Source organism: Enhydra lutris, unplaced genomic scaffold (genome assembly GCF_002288905.1).
Source record: "Enhydra lutris kenyoni isolate GAN:26980312 unplaced genomic scaffold, ASM228890v2 scaffoldscaffold9, whole genome shotgun sequence".
NCBI lineage: Eukaryota > Metazoa > Chordata > Mammalia > Carnivora > Mustelidae > Enhydra > Enhydra lutris.
Window position 1 is genome coordinate 37,964,749 of NW_019154093.1, and position 26,809 is coordinate 37,991,557.

The window sequence follows — 26,809 nt, forward strand, 5'->3', positions numbered from 1 at the left end:
ATTTTCTTGAAAGTTTCAAACTTATTTGTACCCTCAAGACCTTTTATAATTTACTGTTTCCTCTGTTTTGGATTGCTCTTCTCCTAGAAATTCAAATGGCTTGCTTCTTCCTTTTATTAAAGTCTCAGCTCAATAACACATTCTCTCCTGTCTTTTATCCTGGTTCATTTTCATGACAAAACATTACTCCTATACATGTTGCATATGTTTGTTGAAAGTTTGCTATACTGAAGTTACGGGAGATCGGGGACATTGCCAATCTTTTTCTGCTGTATTCCTAATGTCTAGGAAAATCCCAGATCTTACCAGGTGCATAACATTTGAAGGAATTTGCAAGTTTTTTAACAACCTCTTACGACACTGAGGTTAAAGTACAAGTATGATACTCATCTCCAGATTCTGTATTTCTTACAGTTATGTTTAGTCAGGAGCCTAAATGAATCTGAAGTGATTTAAAACTACTGTAGTTTGGATATATTTGTTTTTGCTTTTATGTATTTGTCTTTAGTTATTTCTATAGGCAACAGACAATAGTAATTCAAGGTAGTAGTAATTATTTAATCTATTTATTAGACCTAGAAGGATTTTCAAAATTATGATTAAGTTCCTGACTGAAGTAGATTCTCAGAAGTGAAGTGAAAGTTCTTCAAATCACAATAAATGACAGGGTAGTATTCTAAGCCACTCTCTTGGCTCCAAGTCTAGTATTTTTTCCCCCTGCCAGATGAGTTGAAAATAAAATATTCAAAAATTGTCCTTATTAGATAAGACTCTTTTTTGCAGATTGTTTCTCCACTTGGAGGCACCATCTATAGGCATATTCAGTAAGTTATACATAAACTAGTTTCTGATGATTTAAAAGATTTTATCTTATCACAAAACTCTTTCTTGTTTTGAAAATGTAATTTTAACTATGAATATGTCAAATATATGTAGAATAATATAAAAGATTTCTTTGTATCCACCAATAAAGAATAAAAAGATGCTAACATTAAAAAAAAAAAAAAAAGGCAGAATGAACCCCGCCTTTGTGTTTTCTTTTTATTGTAGAACACTGTAGCATGTTTGGCACATGGTAGGCATTTCTAGTAGGTATGGAACTTGTCAAATGACAAATAAGGGAAAACAAATTAGTAGTGAATTTGATGTCCTTTATTACAGGGAAGACAGTCCTTGGATTGGGGGATTACAGTGCCTCACAAGCTGATGAACACTCTTCCCAAAAGATTTCAGACAAGAGCATGTTTTAGAGAACATTAGGAGAGACACCACAGAGAGAGGGTATGGTTGGCCAGGAGATTGAGGTATTTCTTTATGAAGCTAGCAGTCCAGGGCTCCTGGGTGGCTCAGTTGGTTATATGTCTGCCTTCAGCTCAGGCCATGATCCCAGAGTCCTAGAATCAGCCATGCATGGGCCTTCCTGCAAGCCCCGCCCCCACCCCCACCCCCGCTTTGCTTATCTCTTGCCGTCATGTTCTCTCTCTCTCTCTCTCTCTCTCTCTCTGTCAAATAAATAAATAAATAATCTTTAAAAAAAAAAAAAAAGTAAAGCTAGTAGGTCCTGTTCTCTAGGTAAGGTAACTAAAGCTGAGTTAGAGGATTGTGATTAATCTATGTTGGGTTTCTTGATAGGTGTTTCCCCTAAGTGCAGAATGACTTAGATTTGTGACAGGGGCCAGGCCATTAGGGCAGCCTCCCATTTTGTGGCTCCTGATACAAATTAACTTTATCAAATTAAGAATCTACAGTTGGCAGTTACATGTGTTTGATTCAAAATGAGAAGATAAATTATTTCACATTTTTTTATGTTCACACATAAACATTGATGAATGACATGCCATTTGTTGTAATTTGTAATTTTCCTGAGGCTTGCATTCAACAAACCTATCCCTTGTTTTTATAACAACTAGCAGAAGTGACTTAGCCAGTAAGTAAACCTAGCTAACTGCCTCTACATCCAGGTCTTGATAACTTTGTGTCTAATCTCTCACAAATCACATTCTTCATTATTCCACAGATGTATTTACTAACAAAAATATTCTTGTAAGGCCTCAGGTTTTAGCCTCCAAAATATTCAGGGGCATGTAAGATATTTAACAATTGTCTTAGAATAAATAGCTCTGTCATTAAGGCTTATTTATTCATGTGTTTAACACATCTATTGGACATTTACTATGTGATAGACATTGCACTAAGTCTTATTAAACTGACCCAGAAAATTCAACCACTTTGGGAGAGGATAAATGTTAATATAACAAGTATATAGTATGTAGGGTGCCTGGGTAGCTCAGTAGGTTAATCCTCTGCCTTCAGCTCAGCTCACGATCTCAGGGTCCTGGGATCGAGCCCCACATCGGGCTTTCTGCTGCTTGGCGAGGGAGCCTGCTCTTCGCTGTCTCTGCCTGCCTGTCTACTGTGATCTCTCTCTCTGTAAAATAAATAAAATCTTAAAAAAAAAAAAAGTAGAGTATGTATATTTTCGGTTGTTGAGCAGAGAAGAAAGAGGAAGCCCTAACTCTGCTTGCAGAAGTTGTGGCAGTGAAGGCAGGCCTCAAACAGAACTTGGTAGTTTGAAAAAAAAATGAAGCCTGGTCATTAATAATTTATATAATGGCACAGTGAGATTAAAGATTTTGTCATGTTTGGAAAACTGCAAGTCTTTGTATAACATTGGATGAAAATAGAGTAGTTCAAATGAGGTTGAAAAATTAAGACAATCTTTTTATAGTCAAACCTTCAAAATTATTTTAAGCAAGAATATGCATGTAAATTAAATTTTTCTGTAGGAATTTCAGATCATATACGTGAATATATTTAGGTATCGTAAAGCGTGCTTTTTTAAAAAAAAAAAGTCAGTTTGTGAAATAAGATTTGCTTATTAAGCACTAGTAAGTATAACGCTAAATCTTTTTTCAAGGTTTTAGTGACAAAACAGATTGGTTACAAATTTAATGTTACCGGGGCGCCTGGGTGGTCCAGTCTGTTAAGCGTCAGCCTTTGCCTCAGGAAATGATCTCAGAGTCCTGGGAGCAACCCCCACAGCAGGGAGCCTGCTTCTCCCTCTGTCTGCTGCTTCCCCTGCTTCTACTCTTTTTTAATGTTACCAAATGTGTATATAGTAAAGATCTATAAAATTTTATAGTGATGGGGAGGAAAATTTTGGTTGCTAGGGTGAAAATTTCCTTAGTAATAACTGGACAGATCTGTAGATGATGTGTGAAGAAATAAATTTCTAGTAAGGGGGCATTTCTAGTAAGAATAGTTGCTAAGGGTACAGTGTTTTTGCAAAGGAGTTAATGTTTGTTTCATAAAAAGTTCATGCCTTCCACTTATTTCTTCAAAAAAAAGTAGGGGGTGTTGCGAAAGGGGTGACGACTTCCATCAGACCTCGGTGCCTCTCGCGTTTCTCTGGCTGCAGGCGAGGCTGGTCGGGCCTGCGCGGGGCGGAGCCGACGGTGACGCGCCCATGCGCCGCAAGGCATTGTGGGGAGCTCGGGCCCGCGAGTGAGGTGGTTGGAAGCGAGGTGGGGGCGGCCGTTTGTTTTCTCGTGGTCTCGAACTCGCGCGTTCTCATCTTCCCCCGCCCCCCTCCCGACAAGCGGCGGGGTGGAGGAACGGCGGCGGTGGCAGCAGCGGCTGTAGCATCGGACACCCTCCTGTCTACTCTCCGGCGAATTGGTTCCTCTTCCCCCTCCCTCTCACTGTTTGTTGTGTGTTTGATGTGTTAAAGCAGGAGCGAGAACGCGAGCAGCGCCATGAGCAACACTACCGTCGTCCCCAGTACTGCGGGCCCGGGCCCCAGCGGCGGGCCCGGTGGCGGCGGCGGCGGTGGCGGAGGCGGCGGCACCGAGGTAATCCAGGTGACTAATGTCTCCCCGAGCGCTAGCTCTGAGCAGATGCGGACCCTCTTCGGTTTCCTAGGCAAGATCGACGAACTGCGCCTCTTCCCGCCAGAGTGAGTATCGTCCACCATCGCCGTTTTACTAACTCCTCCCCATTCGGGGCCTAACCTACACCATTTCCTAGGCCGTGGCCGACGCTTCCCTGGACCAGGTTGCTTTAGTTGAGGCTGGCTGTTGTTGCCTTTGCTTACGAGTTAGGCTTAACGCGGAGAAGCAGGGCCTGTGTTTTAGATATTAAAGAGACACAGCCTTTAAAATCTCGGGATTTGGTGGTTTTCTTCTTAAAATGTGACAACGTGGTCGTTTTTTTGAGCAGTTAGAGCAGGGCTAACCGCACTTCCATGTATTTCGTATATAGTTTTAATCGCTTTAAAAAAAAATCAAATGTTTCAGTTATTTGAAAAGTAACAATTATTAATTCTTCTGTTAATTTGATAACGAAGTTGGTTGTCAGTTCCCTTAATTGTAGGTATTGCCGTTAGCTGATTCAGGCCCAGTGAATATAATTCAGAGTTAATACTCTGACAGATTAATTCAGTGAGCCTGAATACTTAATTTTTATGCTGACAAAAATGGGTTACAGCTGAAACATAGGTTTTCTTTTGTTTAAATAACATACGCATTTTCACAGTTCTTGCGAAGGAATTCTATAGAATGTGAAATTTTTTAATTTAGAGTGTATGGCTGTTTTTATTCTGTTGTCTCACATTCTTACTGAAAAAATATTGAATGAGTGGATTAATTGCAAAGAAAAAAATAAAGCTTTGAAGTAAGATGTGATAAATGTTAGAACAAACATTTGAAATGATAAAACAGTGGTGTGCTCTCTGTGAAGAGTGAAAATACTTACAGTAACACTACAAGTAAACACCGAGTACCCACTGTACATTGAGAGTTTTATGATGTCACTTAAGTACTAAACAGGAAATTGGAACTCTCAAGGAATCTACTGTTATGATGGCAGTAATAAGTCGTTAAATATATTTTTACTCAATAATTAATAGATGTTAATCATGCTGCAATATTAAACATTTCCCGTATTTCATGACTTTCTACTTAAATAGCTTTTACATGACTTTTAATGTTCTCAAATGGGTGTGCTTTTAATTTTTAGGGGAATGTACATGTAGAGAAAGGTTTCAGAGTTGCTGATTTTCACGAAGTGTAGAATTCTGGAAACATTTTTGCTATTTTAAAACGACTGCTTTTAGTAATGAGTAGCTTTCATAATATGAACATAGAAAAATATTTTACTGTTACTCCATTTTCTGACAACATGCCCTTTATTAAGTTGTTCATGAAATTAATAAACAGCAAAAGGGCAGAAAATGAGAGTGATGTGATTATGATAATAATGTTATTACTCAAAATACCTGACCTACTGGACTGATTGATGAAATAATTCTTTCCAGCCCAACAAGTTATTAAGAATTTTGTTAGGGTTCCTGACTTCAAAATGTTTTATTTTGAAGATGCTCTTTTTATGATGCATTTATAAAAAGTTGACAGAGGTATAGGCTGTTTACTGGTTCCTCTTTACCTAATGAATGATCACTATCTTAGAGTCATGATAGACCAGCATCTTTTCCCTTTTTTGCTTTGTTGTCAAAGAAGTAGTTCCATAATAACCAGGATAACTGATGTGCATCAGATAACATGGTTTGGGGTGCTGTGCATTAAGAGGATTCCTTCCCCGCCCTGTTGGGAAGAAGAAATAAAAATTGTCACATCTTTGATCTTTGACACGTTCGTAAATGTTTCCGACTACGGATAGTTTCTCATCTGAAACTGTACAAGGTTACAGTTCAGTAGATGCTAATACTATCTTCATGGCCTTCTAGATTGTAGAGTCCTACTTTTGTTCATTTAATGTCGATTTTTTTTTTAAATATGTTTCAATTGCTAATCCAGCCTGCATAATTTGGAACTACTTTGTACAGTTTCTGTACTTTGTACAGCTTACTACTGTTTTCAGGAGCAGCTTACAAGGGATAAGTGCTGTGAAGCGCTAACTAGTACTCCAAAAAGGTTGATCATTCCAAATATCTACTTTTTTACTCCTAGAATAAGATTGAGTGGTTCAGAATATATAAAATTCTGACTATTGTAAACATATTTGCCACTTGATTTTTTATGGGGTGTTTGTATTTTTTTCCCCAAAGGTACTCATTCATCTAGATAATATGCCTGTGACATGCTTGCTTCCTTTTGCTACTCAGATGTCACCTACTCAGAGAAACCTTTCCTGATCAGTCTGTGTGAAAATAAAACACTCCTGCTCCCTTCCCTGTTCAATTTAACTACTTCGTTTTTCTCTAAAGCACTAATCACCAACTGATGGTTAAGGTTAGCTTCCTCTCTCTTTTAGAATATGTGGCTCCTTAGGTCAGCAACATTACCTACAGAGCGTTTTTAAAAATACATGTATGACAGCCTTAACCCACACCTACTGAAATGCTGCTTTCAGTTATAAATGCCTATGGGGGAGGTGGTGTAGTGGTGATCCTGGCATCTGGAATTATGCCAAACAGTTCAGTGTCAACCTCCTCAAGGTTTCTCCCTTTGTTTCATTATTGAATCCCTCTTTCTTGTTTCTTTTAAGCCAAAAATTGCTGACCTTTAATTTCACCCAGTGATCATACTGTTTCACAAGAAATAATATTCTAATCCTCTCTTTTGTATGACAGCCCTTAGAGCTATTTGAAAGCCTATTGGTGTTGGTGTTCCCCTTATTTATTGCCCCTTTTTCTACAGGAAAATTTTAATTGTGCTTGTTCCTAAAATGTGTTTTGGAAATTCAACATTGTTTGATTATCTGGTATATGCTAGATGCTTTCCTTTTTTATCTTAAACCTGTTTAATGATCAGATGAAGTGAAATTCATGTAGGTAGTTTTGCACTTCCAAATCACTCTACCAGTGTCTGAATTAGTATTTCAACCCAGTGTTGTGATTGTCCTTTATTTATGAGTGGAATCATTCTTTTACAGTAACAAGTATTCTTTAAATATTTGGTTTTAGTGTATTTCAGAATGGAGAATATAACAAAGTGTTTATTGGGTAATGTTAATGATCCCAGTGAAGCATATGCCCAAGTTATGCATTAAATGAAGGTTTACATCAATTAAATAACTTATTTAGGTAATTATTTCGGTGACCAAAAATAGATTATTTTTAATAGTGACCAAAAGACTTGTACAGGCAAGTAGCCATAAACCCATGACTATAGCAGACTGTAGTGTAGTATATACTTGATATTTTAAATCCTTGAAAGTTAATTCACTCACAGACTGACTTTGAACTTCTTTGCTCATCCAGCTGGAAAACTAAAAGTATAAATTTCACAGCAAAAAACAAAAAAAGCCACCAAAACAACTACTACCTTAAATTTCTAAGGACAAGTTTGCAGACATTCTAACAAAAAATATATTAGAAGAAAACTAAAAATATGGTATGCATCACAAATTTGAGTGTTATTCTTACACAGGGGCGTGCTAATCTTTTCTGTATCATAACAGTTTTAGTATATGTGCTATGGAAGTGAGCACCAAAAATAGATACTTTAATGATGATAGGTATAAGTAACTAATTGGTAAGGCTATCTTTAAAAATTTTTTATTACATGCACATTTTACTCTGTTTCTTATAACTGAGAACACGATGAAAGAGAGGGCATATTATATGAACAGAGTCACATTTTCAGGTCAGTATTGCCTTTGTTTGTATTATAAGCTCAAAATTCTCCACCCAGAAATGGCTAACACAGTATTAAGGTGGCAGTTGAAAGAGTGTTATCAGCAGTCTAAACCAAAAGTTCTTATACTTTAGTTCTCAAACTTTAGTTGGCAGAAATACCAAGCGTTGATCTTCAGAATCAAAGCCCTCCTGTAAAGGAATTCTCACATTCATTGGGCTTAGTGGAAAACAGAAATCTGAATTTTGCATGTGCATCCCAGAAGATTGGGAAACAACCCTTAGAGGACACTTTAATTTAAAAAAAAAAAAAAAAAAGGAAAAATACTGCCACTCTTTACCTAGGGGCAAAAGCATCATATAGGGCTTGCTCTTTCCTGTTTAGCTTCTCATCAACTGCCTTATCTATATTATTTTTTATCTATATTATTTCTTAAAGAATAAAAGCAGTTAAATTTTTAGAAGTGGTACTTGTAGAAAATTCTAAGGTGTGAAAATTTCAGACATCAGTCTGAAAGTGAAATTAACATACTATCTTACTTGCATGTGTCTTCTATTAATAAATTCTGAGAACATCAAAGAATGTCACTTTGGGTCCAAAAAGTAATTGTTTTAAACAAGGTTGTTTGAAGTGGGGAGAAATGAATTATTTGCCCTTCTGAGTTGTCTTACTATCTTTTCCATGGTATTTAATGCATGTTTTATCTCCCTACTATGGTACAGGTTTGATAAAACCAAGTAATAAGCTGCCAGTAATAGCTAGGATGTGAATGGACAGAAAAAATATGAATAATATTAATTGCTAAATTCATGGAAATACACTGAACATGTAGGCGGTATTTCCTAGTTTTATTTTAAAAAGAACTGTTCATTGTATTGATATTCTTTAAGAACTTAATATTATAGAGTCATTTTCTTCTTGAGTCAGTTAACAGTAGTGTCAAAGAAATAGTAGAGATCACTTTTTTTAGAAATTTAAACTCCTGTTACTTACCAAACCGTTAAGTTAGGTGTTAAAATGAAGGATAGCATGATTTCCAAAGAGCTTTTTTAATTTTGTGGTAAAAGTGTGGGTATGTGAGAAAAGGATACAAAGTGCTACAGCTTTAGTTCTAAACCTGCTGAAATGACATTCTTTCCACTATATGGGTGCAGCGTTGTTAAATTTTAGACCTGTAGTGCTTCATTAAAACACACTATATCCACATTAAAAAAACACTGTATCTTCTCAAAAACATTTTGGCAATAAGCTTCCTTAACAAGGTGGCTTAAATTCCATTTAGATAGACAATATTTTCAACTTTGCTTTGAATCTAGGTTTGGAACTGTGCTTAATATTTCAGGAAATATTAAAAATTCTAATGGGTTTGAGTCTTAGGCTATGCAATAGCTTCGTATTAGTGTTCAAATTATGAGGAATATTTTCTTTGCAACAAGTATTTAACTCTGAAATAACCAGTGTAACAAAATCTGAGGTAATTACATTTTTATGTATACATGAAAATCTGATTTGTCAGTTAGTGGTAAGCCCTCTTCTAAAGCCATTCAGATTTATTATAGGATTTACTTTTTCATAATTGAATCTTAAGATGCAGTTGGCTTCTTACAATACAGCAGTTCTTTCTTTACCTTAGGTGCGTATTAAGATGGTCACAGGGTATTAAAATAAAAAAAGAGGAGGCGCTGAGTATGTTAAAGATCTTGATTTAATTGATGTGGAGTAGAGATCTGGGGGTTTTTAACCCTCTGGTGATTCTGATGCATAGCCAGGGATGATGTGATTACTACTGCTTTAAGCCGTTGGTTTTCAAACAACTTTTGGTTTGGCGTTATGGGAGCAACCCCTGACTTTTATTTAATCTTTCTCTTTCATGGAGTTTTGTGGCAGAAATTTGCACCACCCTGAATCTTAAAAAAAAAAAAAAAAAATCCTGCTTGGTACCTAATCTGTCTTACCCTACCAGAGTTTCCATTTTAGCATTTTTTTTACTTAAGAAAGCAGTTTGCTAAGGGAATCCTTATGTAATAGTACTAGCGGGTACTATGTATCTCAGTATGTGTACACATTTTTTTTGTTTTGTTTTTCTGAAGGCGATCTAAGATAGCCTTAGTTCTTTATAATGCCTAAGTGTTATGCTGTAGGTGGAAGAAGACAACACTTAGGCGGGTCAAGAAAACTCATTGTTTGTCAAATAGATGTACTTTCCCACAATATTTTTTTGTCCCTGAAGTAGAAATTCTCTGTGTTTTTTACTCTGAAAAGTTACCAATAGTGAAAAGTTTTCTAAACCAAAACTAATTATTTTTACTTATAATTAAAAATAGCTGGTATTGGTATTGTAGAAAAAATGTTGACACTTTTGTGGTCTGCTCAAACCCTGAGATTATAGTTTCAAACTGTTTTTAATTGATACACTGTAAGTTTACCAACAGTGATTGTTTTTGTCTGTATGCAGTTTGTGAGTTCAGTGGGCAGTACCTTATTGAAATGTCATTTTCTTTTTAAGTGGTTAACTAAAGTAACTAACACATGTGGTATGTATTTTTATCTACCTATTTTACTTTTGGAATGCAAGTGTTGGTTTGTGAGTCGTATGTTTGTGTTTTAACTGATACTCTTTTTTCTCTTTTTTTATGTTTTATGTTTACTTTTTAGTGATTCACCTTTGCCAGTCTCATCCCGTGTCTGCTTTGTTAAGTTCCATGATCCGGACTCAGCAGTTGTGGCACAGCATCTGACAAACACTGTATTCGTTGACAGAGCTTTGATAGTCGTACCATATGCAGAAGGTTTGTGCTTTGTTTAACTATCTGTGAGGGCATCCTATGATGACCATCTACCTCAGTATAGTTTTAGAGTGAGCGGTAGTAGCATGTTAGAAGTTTAAGCTATTAACATTTTGAAACCCTTGTTATACTGCAGTCCATATTTTTACTTTTAGATTTTTTTTAATTCTAAAAATTAGAAATCAGGCCTGTTTTTATAAGATACTTAACTTTTTTTGCCTTCTTTTAAAACATTTTAAGTTCGTTAAAACCATATCCCTAATTGTAATTTCTTAAGATATACCTTAGTTAATTTAATGTTGAGTTTTATGAAAAAGTCCTGAAGGTGAACGGTTCACTCCATGCACATTTATGTAGAAACCTTCAAATAAATGCATGATGTTATTTCTGTTTTGAATAAATAATAGGTTAGTTTTATTTATGTAGTGCTTCCTCTCACAGATAACTTCTAAAAATATCCCATATTGAATTCCAGTATACCAAGGGTTGCAATGATTTCGGTTTTTATGAAAGTTCAAGATTTCCTGTAGCTTAGGTGCCAGATGGGCACTGGGTGATTTGTTTTTATGCCAGATTTTCTTGTTCATTCTTGCTATATTTTCTAGATATCTCTAAATAATAAATTCTTCTCTCTGTTATTTGTGTGTGTGATTTTTGTAGTGGAGAAGGCAAATGCAAAACTCTTCCAGATGACTGAAAAACAGTGGGTCCTCTGCAGCTACAGGGGATTCTAGACATTAACTAAAGGCCAGCAAGCACTCAAGTCCCCCAAGTGTTTTCCTGGTGTAACCATTTGTTAACTACATTTTCTCTCTTTTTTACATTTTAGGCTGTTAAAGTAATTTGACAGAAAAAAAAAATGAGCAGGGTTTTTGGATCTAAAAAAGCCACTGTGACAAGACAGCACTATATTAATTCCATTTTGTAAAATTTTCTGAAACATTTTATAATTAGTTTGTTCCCAATGTACTGCTACTTTATTTGCTTTTTGGTAACTATAAATTTTGATCAAAGAAATCACTGAAGTATGATAAAATTGCTGGATTTTAAGCTAATCATTTAACATATATGCTGACCAGAATTTAAATGCTTTCCCCTTAACAAACTGGTCAGTAGACGCAGAATTTTGATATTGTTAATTTTAGATGCTGTTTCAGATCTTTGAATACCAGTGTGAACCTTTACACCATGCCTTGTAAAAGTTTTGAAATGTCTAGTCCTTAAAACTTAGAAAAATTGCCTTTGTGGTTTTCTAAAGAAATTAAATTGCATTCATAGATGGATTAAGGCATGCTCTATAATAATAATACATCTGTCTCCGTGATATTAAAGTGTGTGAGCCCTGTCTTAAGGTTTTAAAATATATATGCTGATAAACGTATGAGTTAGTGTGTTATGATTAAGCAGTTTTCTTTTATATCAGTGTACCTGTTATAGGATAAGACTTACCACCAAGAGAAAATTTAAAGAATTCAAATTTAGGATAAGTAAAGTACAGTTTTGAAACAAAATTCAAATCATGTGAGTAATGTGCAGAACTTTAGTTAGGCTTTAAATTTAAAGAATTCTTATTGGCTAAGTATCATAGTTCCCAAGTCCTGAACATAATACAGTATATCATATAACTGGTTTTCATAAGTATTTTTAGACTATAGTAACTTTTCTAGATCTGTTTTGTAAATGAAATGTTTAGGAATGTATATAGAATTACAGAAATATTTAGTTCCAGAATCTATTTTTGGTTTATTTAATAATGGGTATGGTATGCTGTATTAATGTTACCACTGCTAAATAACTGATGTACTCAATCCCTTTATCACCATTCACCCTAGTTTTAGCTCTTACACTTTGGTGTTGGCTCTTGGTCAGTGTTTTAGAACAATTGACACAAAGTCTATGGTAAGGAATAGTCTTAATTGGTAAAACTGAGATAGCTGGATTTGGAAGGAACTCTTAATAGTAATGGATTTGGGGGTTATTTAGGTTCCTTGGTTAATGTTTGTTTCTTTTGTCTGTTTCTTTTTCTTTCATTTCTACACATTCATGCAGTATTTCATGGTTCTATCAAAGCAGCAGTAAAAAAAATACTCTTGACGCATGAAAATTAACTGGTGAGGGGCCTCATTGCTATTTTTAAATTGTAGTTTTATTTTTAAATAGTCTTTTTTAAATCAGAGGATCAGATGCATGACTTTTTTTTTAATGGATGCAGATCTTCTATCAGGTGTCTCACAATACAAGAGGATTTAGTTTGCCAGAAATGTTGCAAATGCACTAATTTGAGTAAGATGTTGATACTTAATATTATCCTCTTGAGACATAATTTTGCATGCAAAATTATCCCATAATCTTTGTAGGTTTGTTAATATTGATGCATTAATGCCCTATATCTAAATGATCTTCTCCCCCCACCCCTCCATAACTCTTGGTATCTAAATTGATGACAGCTCTGACACAAGCAAGATAACAGTGCTGTGTAGTATACATTTGTTTATATTATCGGCACTTCTCAGTATAGGTGGAAGGAACCATTACCTTTATTTAACAGTGGTTTTTCTTTTTTGTTGTTGTGTTTTACAGTTCTTTTCCCTGGTTCAGCCTGAACTATATACCAGGCCCTGCTGAAAATACCACCCAACAGTTTTCTTCTGCAGCTTATCCAGTTTCTCTTAAGTGCCCTGTACATATTGTATGTTTTATGATGAGATGCAGTTTCTTAATATGTATTACAGAAATACTACTGGTATTTGCAAATATGTAGTTTAATTGTATTATTGAACTCTCATTTTGGGGGCTTGGGCACATTAACAGATTAATCCATCTGTATAGGGCTTTTGCTGTTGGATAGAATTTAAATTGTCTACAATAAATATTTGTTTTAGGGCCCTTAGATTTTATCTGAATACACAGATTAGGCTTTAAAAACAGACACATGTTGTTTTTGGCTTTAGGAGTTTGGCTAAGTTAGCTTTTGAACTGACACTATGTAGCAGCATTTTTGGTATGGTTAGCATGGCACATGTTGGAACATAAAGCATTTTACTGTACAGGTAAGGAATGTGCCATGTTGTTTTACCTATTTTCTCTCTTTCTTACTCACCCACTTTCACACACACATCCTGTGTGTATTCAGAGACCTTCAGAAACATTCATATTCATTTTCATGAGTCAGCAAAAGCCCTACGCTTGATTCCAACAGAATATTTCCTTTACATACTTTTCTTCTCTTAATTTTTACAAAATTTGTATGGTAGGTGTAAAAGAAAATCATAGTAACTGTACCATATTATTAACCCCTAAATCAAACTTTTTTTGTCTTGTGTATCTTGATTTTTCTGTGTGCTTTATAGTGAAGCAGCCGACACGAGTCGTTGTTCATAAAACAGCTTTTGAAAGTTGAGAGCACACCCCTGGAGAACCGACTGTGCTTGCTTACGTTTGGTTCATGACTTAAAAATCGAGTACAGGTGATGAAATCTTGGCAGTGTTAACAAAAAAGTAGTGTGTATTGTGCTATTTTTTTTTTACTCTAGAAACTTAACCATTTGTAGAGAAAAAGGAAACAAATTTTCACACATTGAAGTTTCATTCTGACATAAAATTAATGATAAATAATCATAGAAGTCAAGCTTTATATTTTAGCGAACATAAGTACTTTCAACAAACTCAGGTGGTGTATCAGGGAGACTTTTTCTGGGTGTTTTTGTGTGTTTTCTGTCTTGCAAAAGAGTGTGTTCTAATGCAAGGATGTTTCTCTGCAGGAGTTATTCCTGATGAGACTAAGGCTTTGTCTCTGTTGGCACCAGCTAATGCAGTGGCAGGTCTTCTGCCTGGTGGTGGACTCCTGCCTACCCCTAACCCACTTACCCAGGTACTGCTAGTTCTGTTGAATTCTTAAAGGATAGAAACACAGAATTGTGGATAAACCTAAACATACTTGAGCTTTTTAAGTGCTATAATGATTAGAGTTCACAGAGGAATGATACCACATGTTCATAGTATTGTAAAAGGCTATATTGTTATCATAAATACTGAAGAAAACCTCTTACGAGTTTGCATTTTAAGAGCATTCTGATGAAAATCATAAATCTTAACATTTGGTTTGCCACTAGCTCTCAAAATAACCCATAAGGAACCATGTGGGTGAGGGGGTGTTTGGACTGGAATTTGATGAGGCATGAGACTTTTTCTCTTGAACGTGCTGTTAAAAATAGTATGTTCATTTGGACCCAGAAAGAAAATAAAAGTGAAATTCAGACTTTTTGGTGTTTTTTTTTTTCTTTCTTTCTTTCTTAATGCCGTTTGAGCTTTTGCTCTTGAGGTCTGAATTAAGTACATGGCTTGCAATAAAGGTGAATTCTTAATGGAAATTTTTAACGTGGGGAAGGTGAAATAAAGTTGGAGAAAAATTTTGCTGGGTAGTGTTTCTAACTTCATAAGATGATATAAAAAGCATAATTGTTTTAGAACCCAAAAGCTCTTTAAATTTCGTCTATTCTTATTCAGAGAGATTGTAACTGGTCATTGAGTGGTTTCGCAGATAATAGCAAACAGCAAGCCTCAACTAGAATTTTGTAACAGCATTTTTTTCTGTTACATCATTTCGCCTGTCTGAATAGTTCCATTAACTGTAAAGTCAGAACAAGGATGAAATCAGGAATTCCCATCATTTTGAGTATGACTCTGTCATTTAAGTCCTCATTTTTTTAACCTATAAAATGAGGATCTGGGTGATTTATAGATTGATTTCTTTATATAAAATTGTGTAATAACTAAGGTAGACATTATATATTGGTATATATATAACTATAGGTAGACACTATATATTATAGGGACATTGTTTTAATTGTACTCCATAAACAATTGTTAACATACAGAAGGTTTGGTACCTTTTATTTATTAAATATTATTAGAAGCTAGAAGAACTTTTAGCACAGTTCTTAGGGAGAAAGACTGCCTGCAATAGGACTTTGCATAATTTACATCTGTTGGTTAGAATTCTGTCTGGCCGGAGACCCAAAAAAAAAAACTGGTAATTTGAATAGAGAAAGTTTAATACAAAGAATTACTAACTGGTAACAGGAGATAACTTAGTGGTACTTCAATGAATATACAGTAATTGCAGGTATAGGAAGCAACTAGTTTGTCTAGATCTGAGGAAGAAAGAACACAGGAAACCCAGTAGATAAGGGGATTCCTCTTCCCACTTAAGGCTAAATTTCAGACCTTCAAAAGGATGGGTAGTACAGAAGTTCTCTGGAGTGCCCAGAGAACATGTAAGAAGCTGCCCAAGAGGATGGTCCTGAAACTCACTAGAAAGATGAAGACTGCTGGGCATCCCACTGCAGTAGCAATCAGAAAGTGAACATAGGAACCAGGAACAGAAACCCCTTCCACAGTGTCCTTCTAGCTCCCCATACACATAAAGCTTAACAACATGCCAGCTGTCATGGGAGAAGTGCGTTGTTTTTTTTTTTTTTTTTTTAATATTTTATTTATTTATTTGACAGAGAGAGATCACAAGTAGAGAGGCAGGCAGAGAGACAGAGAGAGGGGAGCAGGCTCCCTGCTGAGCAGAGAGCCCGATGCAGGACTCGATCCCAGGACCCTGAGATCATGACCTGAGCCGAAGGCAGAGGCTTAACCCACTGAGCCACCCAGGCGCCCGGGAGAAGTGCTTTTAAGGGTGCTATTTTCATTATCACAAAACAGGACAAAGGATAGTGGATTTGGACCTGAGAAGCAACAAATATAAATTGTTGGCACATGAATATATAAAGTTTTTTTGTTTTTCTAATTTCTGGGCTTAGGGATAAATGTGCTGTAATGAGTGAAAAATGAGGACATTGTATATTGCAGGGATAGTAAGGGAACTATAGCTCTTGGTCCAGACCCCCATTTTTGTTAATTTTGATTTGACAAACATGCCCATTTGTTTATTTATATTATCTTTGTTTACAAGCTATAGTGGCATAGCTGAGTCGTTGCAACAGAGCCCACATAGCTCAGACTTAAATTGGTTATTATATGGGCCTTTCAACAGGAAAAAAAATAATACCAGAAATAACAAGAATAGAAATTAAATTTAAAATAAATAAAATTTGAAATTTCACAGATTGGCGCCGTTCCATTGGCTGCTTTGGGAGCTCCTACTCTTGATCCTGCCCTTGCTGCACTTGGGCTTCCTGGAGCAAACTTGAACTCTCAGGTATAACTGAATACCTTTGATCTCGTTTTTTATAATTAAAGAATTTGTTCTGTTAACTGTTAAGTTTGCATTTCCCAGAATGGGAGATAACTGATTGCTATAGTATAGTAATAGTGTTTTTTTATGTAAACTTCATTAGAAGCTTAAAAGGTCACTGCATTATTAGCCCCTTAACCATTAAAGAATTTCTCATTTTGTGTCATTCAGAGTAGTGTCACAGGAAGCCAATACATAAGTATTTTTAGAGTCAGAGTAAACAGTCATGAAAGAATGGGAACGTGGGTTCATAATTTGTTGTTACTTGGAAATTTTTGTTTTCTCTCATTGTTATTTGGCCAGACTTTTTTCTGAAGTCTTTAACTTTGTGGAAATCTTTTATTGTACTGCCTAACCACTTGGAGTTTTGTTTTATACATTTTCTTGAAGTATTAGCTCTTCAGTCTCAAAATAAGCAGGAGGTAACTGTTCTATAAAACCTAGACTTGCAGCTAATCATATTCATATTTAACTGCTAAAGCAGCTTAACTTGATATGATGTATTTCGCTGGCATTATATTTCTGTTGATCATCAGTGTGCCTAAAATAATGTTACCTCTTGTATGTTGGCCAGATTGTCCTAAGGCATTTCAACATACTGAAAAAAGTAAGATAGCAATCATTTATTTTATGTTCTCACTGATGTTGCATTTTTGTTTTACAGTCGCTTGCTGCAGATCAGTTGCTGAAGCTTATGAGTACTGTTGATCCCAAGTAAGGATTTTTTCCATGTTTTCATTGGTGATACGGATATAGTATATGCATGTCTGGAGAAGTTATCCTTTGATAGTTAAAAAGAAAGTTATTTCAAGTTACACAATACATAATTCTGTTTTCTAGAAACAAGGAGAAAAATTCAGAGGTAAGCCCATCTACAAAGGGTTTTGTTTCAGTATAAATTGAGTCTTTCTGAACAGTTTGATGAATAGCTTTTGCCAGGATAACTGGAAAAGAGCAAAATACTATCATTAGTTGATTCATTTAAAAAATATACATATATACAGAGTACCTAGTGTAAGCTTGTACCTTCACAGCATGTATACTCTAGTCAGAAAAGAAAACATTATTTAAATATAGTTAAGTATGTGCATCCAACAAGAGGAAGTACACAGGGGCTCTGGGAACTTACTACAAGGAGAACTTAAGATCAGAGAGGCTGAGCCTGGGGCATGAATAGGAGTCAGGGAGACAGAAGTGAAGGAAACACTATCCCAGAGCAAAAGACTAGTACATGTCACATAATACCAACATCTTTTTTTAGGTGCTTTGAAAAGTTCTCTTTGTGCTGTAACTGTTACATTCTCTAGTTGATACGTAACAAAATCATGAAATATTTTACTTGATAATTTCTTGGTATATTAATTTGAACTTAAGCTTTTCCTGCTTGGTGAAATTCACTATGTAAGTGGGAGAGCATGGTGGGAGGGAGAACAGAATTATTTGACTGTAATAGTTAGTGCCTTTTTTCTTAAAAATTATCTGATAAAACCTTAGCATATACCTATCATTCAGCATGTAACACCAGTACAGTTGAAGTTCCCTCAGTACCCATTCTTGTTTATATTGCCCTTTCTCCACAAATATTTAACTATCTTTAACATTTGTTGTCTTTAATTTTTTTTGTCCTGTATAAACCTTTAAAAGGTCCATCTTTCCAGTCAACAATTTCATGAGTAACTTTGGTGTGCCATTGGCCTCTGCTTCATTTTCTGCCCTTCTGCAACCTTAGAAGTAATACTCTTCCCCAGGAAAATTCTGCTGTAGAAAGTTTTTAAATCGTATGAAGGAAAGTTCTGTTAATCATAAATCTTCAGCATCTTTGTATTCCCAGGAATAACATTTTTCAACGTGCGTTTATGGAAAGTTAATGGATGTTCCGCAAAATAAAATAGGTATTTTTTCTTATTCTAGGTGTCTCTCAATCTTTAAAATGCAGATTGTAAACATTGAAAAGGATGCTATACTGTACATGGTTTTACCAAAATTAACATGAAATAACCCCTTTTTCAAGTAGTATCTTACTAAAATGATACATGAAATATTTACATTTATTTGTAATAATGTGCATTTAAAAATACTTGGATCTCAGTTCTTTGTTCTGTTTCAGGTTGAATCATGTAGCTGCTGGTCTTGTTTCACCAAGTCTGAAATCAGATACCTCTAGTAAAGAAATAGAGGAAGCCATGAAGAGAGTACGAGAAGCACAGTCCCTAATTTCTGCTGCTATAGAACCAGGTAAAAATATGTTAGGCAGTTGTGCTGAATCTTAAACTATGTGATTGTTGACAACAATGATTATTGCATGAGTTTGGGAATATTATAATCATTTTTAACTTTAATTATAATCATCTTTTAATTTTCCAAATTCTGATAAAAGGTCATGTAGTAGAGTGATCCTGGGATGGGGGAGGGGACTTGTCACCTAGACATAATTTGAAAATATCTGGAGATATTTAATTGTCATGTTGGTACCAACTGCATCTCTAGCGGGTAAAGGATCAGGACATAGCTAAACATCCTTCAGGACACCCTACTCTATCCCTCAATGATGTATTCCTTAATAGTAGTGCCTAGACTTATGTTAGCTTATGTTGGGATAACCTAATTGATTTTAGTCTTTTATTTGACCTAGAGAACCTACTAAAGATGGTTCTGTTAAGACATTTGTTTAAAGAAAACCAAATACCTAAAAGTATTACCTTATTCTCTGCAGATTGTCTTTTCGAGTTGAAGTGAATGGTTATCCTATTGTCTGCCTATATAGATTGGATGTTTGGTTCTGGATTATTTTTTCCCACATCAAATAAATGTTTTACTAATTTTTCACTCCTATTTCTTAATAAATAGGAAGGTTTTAGATATGTGTAGTATTAGGAAGATAATTACAATGTTGGATAAATTAATACCAAGTGCTTTATGTCTGTTATTTATCAACAGATTTAATTAGTCCAAGGCCATAAAGTAATCTGAGTAAGAGTTTTAGATACACAACTGGATGTATGTGACTCCAGAGCCAGAACATCATGCTGTAACTTTTTGTTTTCATTGAAAACTGATAACTGGAAATACTGAAAGTGGTTTATTTATGAATTCTCCCCAAGATTTTTGTGAATTTATTACTGACATTTGCAGTAAATTGAGTCCAGTTAATGAAATGATCTAAATGTGAAAGAACTCAGTCTCACTTTAATTGTAGAACACATGTGAAGAATGCAGTGGCTTTATTTCTCTTAAGTCCTAAGTTAAAGGAGTTGCTTATGTATTATTTAAAAAACTAGGAAATGGGACTCAGATCATCTAGATCTGTCTCCTGACTTACACAGTTGAAAATTAGAGAGCAAGAGGAAGTTCAGACAGATTAAGAAAAGAGAGCTAGCTTACTAAAAGCCAGTTCTGCCAGAGTGTAGTGAGAACAGTGAATGAATCATGACTCTCTGGAATTGAAGGCCAAATATTGAGTTTATTAATCAACCACTGTAACATAAATATATAGGAATTTATTTAGCAGAGGCACATAGGCATAAGTGATTAAGAAGGAACATTTTAATGGACCAAGGATTTAAAATGTCTGTATTTCTGTTTATTATATAATCTGTTAAATATATTTATCTTACAGTTGAGTACTGGTTGGGAGATGTTAATATATGACACATGAAAATAAAGTTTTAATCTGGGTCAATTAGAGCTATATTTGGGAAAGTAGAACCCAGGAATGGGAATAGGGACTCCTCATTTAGAAACCTATGAAGAATGAGATGGATAATTCTTTTCATAGATTGTTTATAGACAGTACATCACAGCCTTCCAAATCTGGTACAAATGAAATAGTCAAAGGAAACTGGTTAGTTGAAAATCAGATATGTAATTTGGATCTACTGAAAGCCTAGAAAAAAGGATCATATGACATTTAAGGATGTTATATGAAACATGAAAATTAAGATAATGAAGAATTTCTTAGAATGACTTCTAAGTGGGCATAATCTTTCTATTTTATGGTTTCTAAATCCAGATTCCTTTTTTTTTTTTTTTCTTTTTTTCAAATCCAGATAAGAAAGAAGAGAAACGAAGGCACTCAAGGTCAAGATCACGTTCTAGGAGGAGGAGGACTCCCTCATCTTCTAGGCACAGGTTTGATAGATGGTTATTGGTAGTTAATTGTACCTTAGAAAAAGATAATTTCTGTATCTCAAATCCTTCTTAATTTGCTAGCTGTTAACCTACTTAGCTCTGGGTGTTTTAATAACTGTTACCATTAGCAGAGTGTTTGAGGTCACATATGGACACATGGAGAAAAGGTATGGGCTAAATAGACAATCAATTGGAACTTGAAAACTCCGAAATCTGGGGATGGGAGGAAGGCACTGGGACTGGAGCACTAAATTAAGTTAGGACTGTGTAAGAACACTAGACTCGAAACTTTTGACTTGAATTCTACTTCTGACTTTCCACTAGACTTTTTGAGACTTCTCTTTCAACTTAACCATCTGATGCATGAATATTTGTAAATGGCAACTTTCAGTAATATCACCACACATCTCATCTGAAAACCCTTTTAAGTATTAGGAATCTGTCACGTTCACAGTGGTAGATTCAAGTGTTCTAAAATTTAATTTTCTCTTGAAACCTCAGATCTTATTATCAGCAGCAAGTTTTTGTTGTTTTTTTGTTTTTGTTTTTGTTTTTTGAGATGATAGGCCTCGTGCATTTTTTTCCAGAAACTGTCTGCCAATACCGTAGTCTAAACAACCATAGTTTGTCATACTTGTTTTTTTCAAGTAGAGTTGTTATTTCATGGGAAAAGCAGTTAGGTAAGCTCACAGCTCAGTCACATAGTTGTGTTTCTTGATAACAACAGTCACTTAACTTTAATATGACAAGTGATTTATGTATTCATTGCACAGAACGTTGCTCAAGGGCCTAGATTTAATATTTACTGTTCATAATACTAGGTTAATAGCATTCAAAGAATCAGGTTTAATAAAATAGTCTTTTTACTGTTTCATCAATGATCTCTTTAGTGAAAATGGCATTTTTTTTGTTTTTTTCTTTTACTGCACTTGCATACTGCAAATGCCAGTGAAGAATACAGACACCTACTTAGGGCAGTTCAGTACCTGCTACCTTGATTGGTGCTAAGAAGATGATAAAACCCTTTCACACCACCATTGCTTTTGCGCTGTTAGTTCATATGTCAACACAGTGAACAGGGCAAATAATATCTTGGTGGTTTTTTGTTTTGTTTTGTTTTTTTAAATAATTTTGACCTCTGGAGCCCATGATATTGTCAGGTCTTTTCATAGTCATTTCATTAGTCCACTTGGCTGCTGTAATAGAATACCATAGGCTCGGTGGCTTACAAACAACAGAAATTAATTTCTCAAAGGTCTGGAGACTGGGAAGTCCAAGGTCGAGGTCTTGGCAAATTAGGTGTTTATTGAGGACCTTTGTTTGTAAGTCTTTTTACTATATCCTCACATGGAATGGGTGAGGGGTTTAGATCTCTTTTATAAGGTTATTAATCCCATGAAAGCTGTACTGTCATGACCTAATTATCTCCCAAAGGCTCTACCTCAGTATCATCACATTGGAAATTGGGTTTCACGTAAGAATTTTGGAAGGGGCACAAAATTCAGTCTGTAGCAGAATGTTACAGGGTTGTCCTACCCCCCTCTCCCCCCCACCACCACCCTGCCTCCCATCTTCCCCCAACCTGTCTCATTCCTAAAAATATCTTTCAAAAAATCAAGTCTGGATCGTGTCACAGCCTTGTTAAACTTTGAGCAGCACCCTTATTAGCCTTAACAACATGGTAAATAAAACCTTAGAATGGCATTCAGTTTTCTTTACTATTTAAGCCTGTTTATCTTCCACACTTGTCAGTTGCCACTCCAAAACAGTTAATTACGGTACTATTTGCCTGAACGTAGATTTTCTGTATGCTTCCATGCTTTTGTTCAGAATGTTCCTTTCTGCCTAATGCTCTTTCTCACATCTTCATCTCCACCTGAGGAACTCCATTTTGTTAGCTTGCTTAGGATCAGCTAAATATGTGAAATATTGATACTACTTATAATTCTAATTTTCCAGGACCGTGCTCTTATATTTTAATTTAACACTTAAAATGTTTGAGAACCTAAGTCCTTTTTTCCTGTATATACCAAGTACATACTAGTGTTCTTTCAGGTTTTAATTTGAATTATTTTAATACAACCTGTGGGAAATAATAGTGAAACATTTATTTTCTTGAACAGAGTGTTTTTGGACACTTGTAATAATACATCATAATGGATTATTATGGGTTATAGTATCTTAAGCATCTTGGCATGTAAAATGACCATTACTTTCAACAACTTAAAATACTAATTTCATATATTTTTCTGATTTTCTTTAAAGAGCTTATATAAACTGGTAAGTGTGTTAAAGTAGCTCTGCAGCACATTAATCTTAAAAAAATAACTTTAAGGACCTTATAGTAAATAGATGGGTGTGATACCTCTACTTATTAGATTTTTGAAACTATCTTTTATTAATCATTTATTTAGAAAAAAACTGTGAGAATGTTTATGATTTATTGTTTCTGTACTTCTATTTTTTGTGTATACGTTAAAGGCAGGAAAAATGAGTATCTCGGTTTAGCAAAAATAATGGTCGATGTAATTTTCTTAAAGCCAGTATACTCAAAAGATGAGTAGTGTTTAATTCTAATAACCTCAGTTTTATTTTCCAGAATTATTTTTAACTCTTAAGAAGAAAGTGATGATTTTGATATTTCATAGAGTCACTATCACCTAAAATACACTATTAGTACCTTTTACTAGAGTCAGGCACTGTACTGATTGCTCGAAAGTGTAGTGTTGAATAAGGTAGACAAATTTAGTCCCCATTTTTATGAAGCTTACAGAAAGGTAGGTAAGCATTACATGAACATTTTCTAGGAAATAGACATGTTATTCAAAGGGATTGTTTTAGTAGTTTCCAAATAATGGTCAAAAATAGGAGATGATTAAAATGAAAGTTTATTGATTCAATAAGACACTAGTGATGGGTTTTGAAATAGTGGTTTTAGAGAAGGAGACAGCAGAACCCATATTGGCACATTAGTAAGAGGAAAGAAAGGAATCAGTTCATATATATACCTACATTTAAGCACTGAGCTGACTTTTTAACTTCATTTTAAATTTTAAATAACAAATATTCACAATGTAAATGCTATTATTTTTCATTAAGTAATAGGCTCAAAGCATGCTCTCCATTTGCTGGTATTGAACTGAGATTTGGACATAAATCTTTACCATTTCTAAACTTTTCTTTTCTCTGGGCACCTTAAGTGAATGTAGAAAGTTTGACTGTATTAGAAGTTTTCCATAGAAACAGGTTGAATGAATGGTCCTTAGAAGTTAAATGATAAAAGTCTTAAGCAGAGGATGCAGTTTATTTTTAATTATTCTTAAAAGAGAATAAAATACAAGAGGAAGAAGATCAGTGACAACATCAAAAATTTAATTGTGCTTCTTAAGTCCTAGAAGAGAAAGTATATAGGATTGGGGGAAAAGGCTGGGAGACGGTGCAGAAAGAAACACTTCTGTTACTTGACAGGAAAGAGATGATCATCATGTAAAGCTAGTGATAATGGTGAGGGGAAATGAAAGTTAAAGAGGCAGTTTGTGCTGAGTTGTATATATCTATATAGGGCTACATTGGATATCTCTGAGGTTGTAAATCAAAGAAGTAAAATAATATTTCAGAGAAGAAATAGAAAGCAACAACACACCTTAAGTGGTTTTCATTTATAAAATGAATTATAATAGTACCTACTTGAAAGGTTTATTGTAAGAATAAGTACTTATAAAGCATGTAGTAAGCAAATATTAAGTATTTGGTAATCGACCAATAGAGTTAACCTGCCATAGTGAGGAATTACATAAGACACCTGCTAAAATTCTGTATAGTTGGAAGATGATGCAAGTGAATCAGATATTTTTTATTTTCCTTCATTCTGTAGTACAGTTTTTAGGTTCAGAGTTATAGTGTCAGGGCATAGGACTGTTCTGACAGATTGAGGTTAAAAGGTGAGAAATTCTAGGTGTTAGAAAGTATTAGTTTCTAGGGAATCAGAGATGTTTTAGGGGTACCTGGGGGGCTCAAGTCAGTTGAGCATCTGACTCTTGGTTTTGACTCACCTCATTATCTCAGGATTGTGAGATTAAGCCCTGTATCAGTCTACAGGGTCTGCTTAAGATTCTCCCCACCCCTACCCTGGTCACTCCTGCTCCCTAAGGTAATAAAATCTTCAAAAAAAGAAAAAAGAAAAAGCTTTATGGACTAAATAAATAATATCAGCAACTGCAAGGAAGTTACCCCCACTTGTTGATGGTTGTTAAGCCATATGTTTGAATCATTTGAATGATTTGAATGATTTGAATCATTGAATCATTCTGCTAAGTGAAACAGTCACAGAACTAGTCTGTTTGCCTTTATATGCGTGTATTGGCTTTTTCATTATTAGGCGGTCAAGAAGCAGATCAAGAAGGAGATCACATTCTAAGTCAAGGAGTAGGCGACGATCCAAAAGTCCAAGACGGAGAAGATCTCATTCCAGAGAGAGAGGTAGAAGGTCAAGGAGCACATCAAAAACCAGGTACAGTAGACCATTGACATTAGGTGGGAAGACAAATTTTAAAGTTCCCAAAATCCTAGATACGGGCTACTTAATGACAAAACGGGTGGTAGAAGGAGAGAGGGCTAGATTGGAGAAGGAACTATTTAATTTTTGAAGAGGCTGACATTTGTTTTCCTGGGCTCCTTTGTAAACTTAAGGTTTCTTAGAGCTGAAAACTGAGATGATTTCTTTGTAGTAAAAATTCTTGTCTGTCCTACTACATTCTTTCGTTTCCTTCTTTCCACTTAACGCTGCTAAGGATACAGTGCTACCACCATTCTTTACAGTATGCTGATGAGTTGGTTTATGGCAGACAAGCATGCCTTAATTTACCTTTCCAAATCCCAGTATCAGCACCTTATAAACATTTGTTAAGAATTAATATATGGCAAACATTGAACCATATTTGGAGAGCCTCCTGTCCCATGATTTGGAATGAGTAGAAGGTTAAAGTTGAGGAGTCACTAAAGAAACATTGTACTTTAACACTGTATTTTGACTTAAATGTGAATTCATACAGTAGTCCGTCTTTTTCATATAGGGCCAGACCCTTTTAAATTAATACGTAATCTTGAGTAGCATTTAACAAGTCACTGTTTTTTTCACTTGAACCACCTTCACAGTGGCAAGAGAACTATCACTTTTAAAAAGTACCTAGATTTTTATTATCTTTTTCTCATTTATAGTTGTCACATGTATACAATTTCATAACGCTTATTTTTTGAGCAGCTGTCCTTATCTTTCTTAAATATTTGCCTAATTTTTTAGAAGCAGACCTTTTACTTTATGCTATCCATTATCCATTTGTATATTTAACTATGTAATTAAAATAATAAGGACAGTTAAAGTCCAAAACAGTTTATTCTCCATGACCATATAACTCAACTGGGAGCAAAGATTTGGGGGGTAGCTGTACTGAGTGTTTAGCCTGTAAGGAGGCTTTTAGTTACTGTATTTTATAGGGCGAGTTATCTTAATCCAGTCAATCAAACAAGCTTGCATAATGAAATGAATATCATACAAAGAGGAATTGGGTGTTCTTTCCCTCAAGGAACTTTTTTTTTTTTTTTTTTTTTTTTAAGATTTTATTTAGCAGGAAGAGACACAGCAAGAGAGGGAACACAAGCAGGGGGACTGGGAGAGGAGAAACACAGGCTTCCTGCAGAACAGGGAGCCCAATGCAGGGCTTGATCCCAGGACACTGGGATCATGACCTGAGCCGAAGACAGATGCTCAACAACTGAGCCACCCAGGCGCCCCAGGGAACTTTTTTTATACAAGAGGGGTTAATGTGATTGCCAAGGAAGGGTCACTGCTAGTAGTATTGGAAGAGAATTAATTGAGAAGTGACTGAGTATTAAATTTTGATAGATTTAACTACACTTAGGAGCATGGTTTCAGGTAGAGAATGTTGTTTTCAAAATTAGCATAAATTCGGGCGCCTGGGTGGCTCAGTGGGTTAAGCCGCTGCCTTCGGCTCAGGTCATGATCTCAGGGTCCTGGGATCGAGTCCCGCATCGGGCTC

General features: G+C 35.2%; 1 protein-coding gene across 12 annotated transcripts in view; it reads left to right on the forward strand.

The window, feature by feature from the left end:
* The window catches only part of LOC111142785 (serine and arginine rich splicing factor 11), a 43,689-nt gene that overhangs the window by 9,921 nt on the left and 6,959 nt on the right, over positions 1-26,809 (forward strand). For 2 of the 12 annotated variants that reach the window (XM_022496089.1, XM_022496091.1), the window contains exons 1-9: positions 3,834-3,955; positions 10,251-10,384; positions 12,431-13,848; positions 14,143-14,252; positions 16,497-16,589; positions 17,290-17,339; positions 18,733-18,860; positions 20,672-20,753; positions 25,132-25,263. In XM_022496089.1, coding sequence (XP_022351797.1) covers positions 17,320-17,339; positions 18,733-18,860; positions 20,672-20,753; positions 25,132-25,263 — 362 coding nt within the window. In that variant the 5' untranslated portion in view covers positions 3,834-3,955; positions 10,251-10,384; positions 12,431-13,848; ... (1 more) ...; positions 16,497-16,589; positions 17,290-17,319. Of the gene's footprint in view, positions 1-3,580; positions 3,956-10,250; positions 10,385-12,430; positions 14,253-16,496; positions 16,590-17,289; positions 17,340-18,732; positions 18,861-20,671; positions 20,754-25,131; positions 25,264-26,809 lie in introns of those variants that run through there. The other 10 variants (XM_022496090.1, XM_022496085.1, XM_022496083.1 and 7 more) reach the window with 10 other exon arrangements.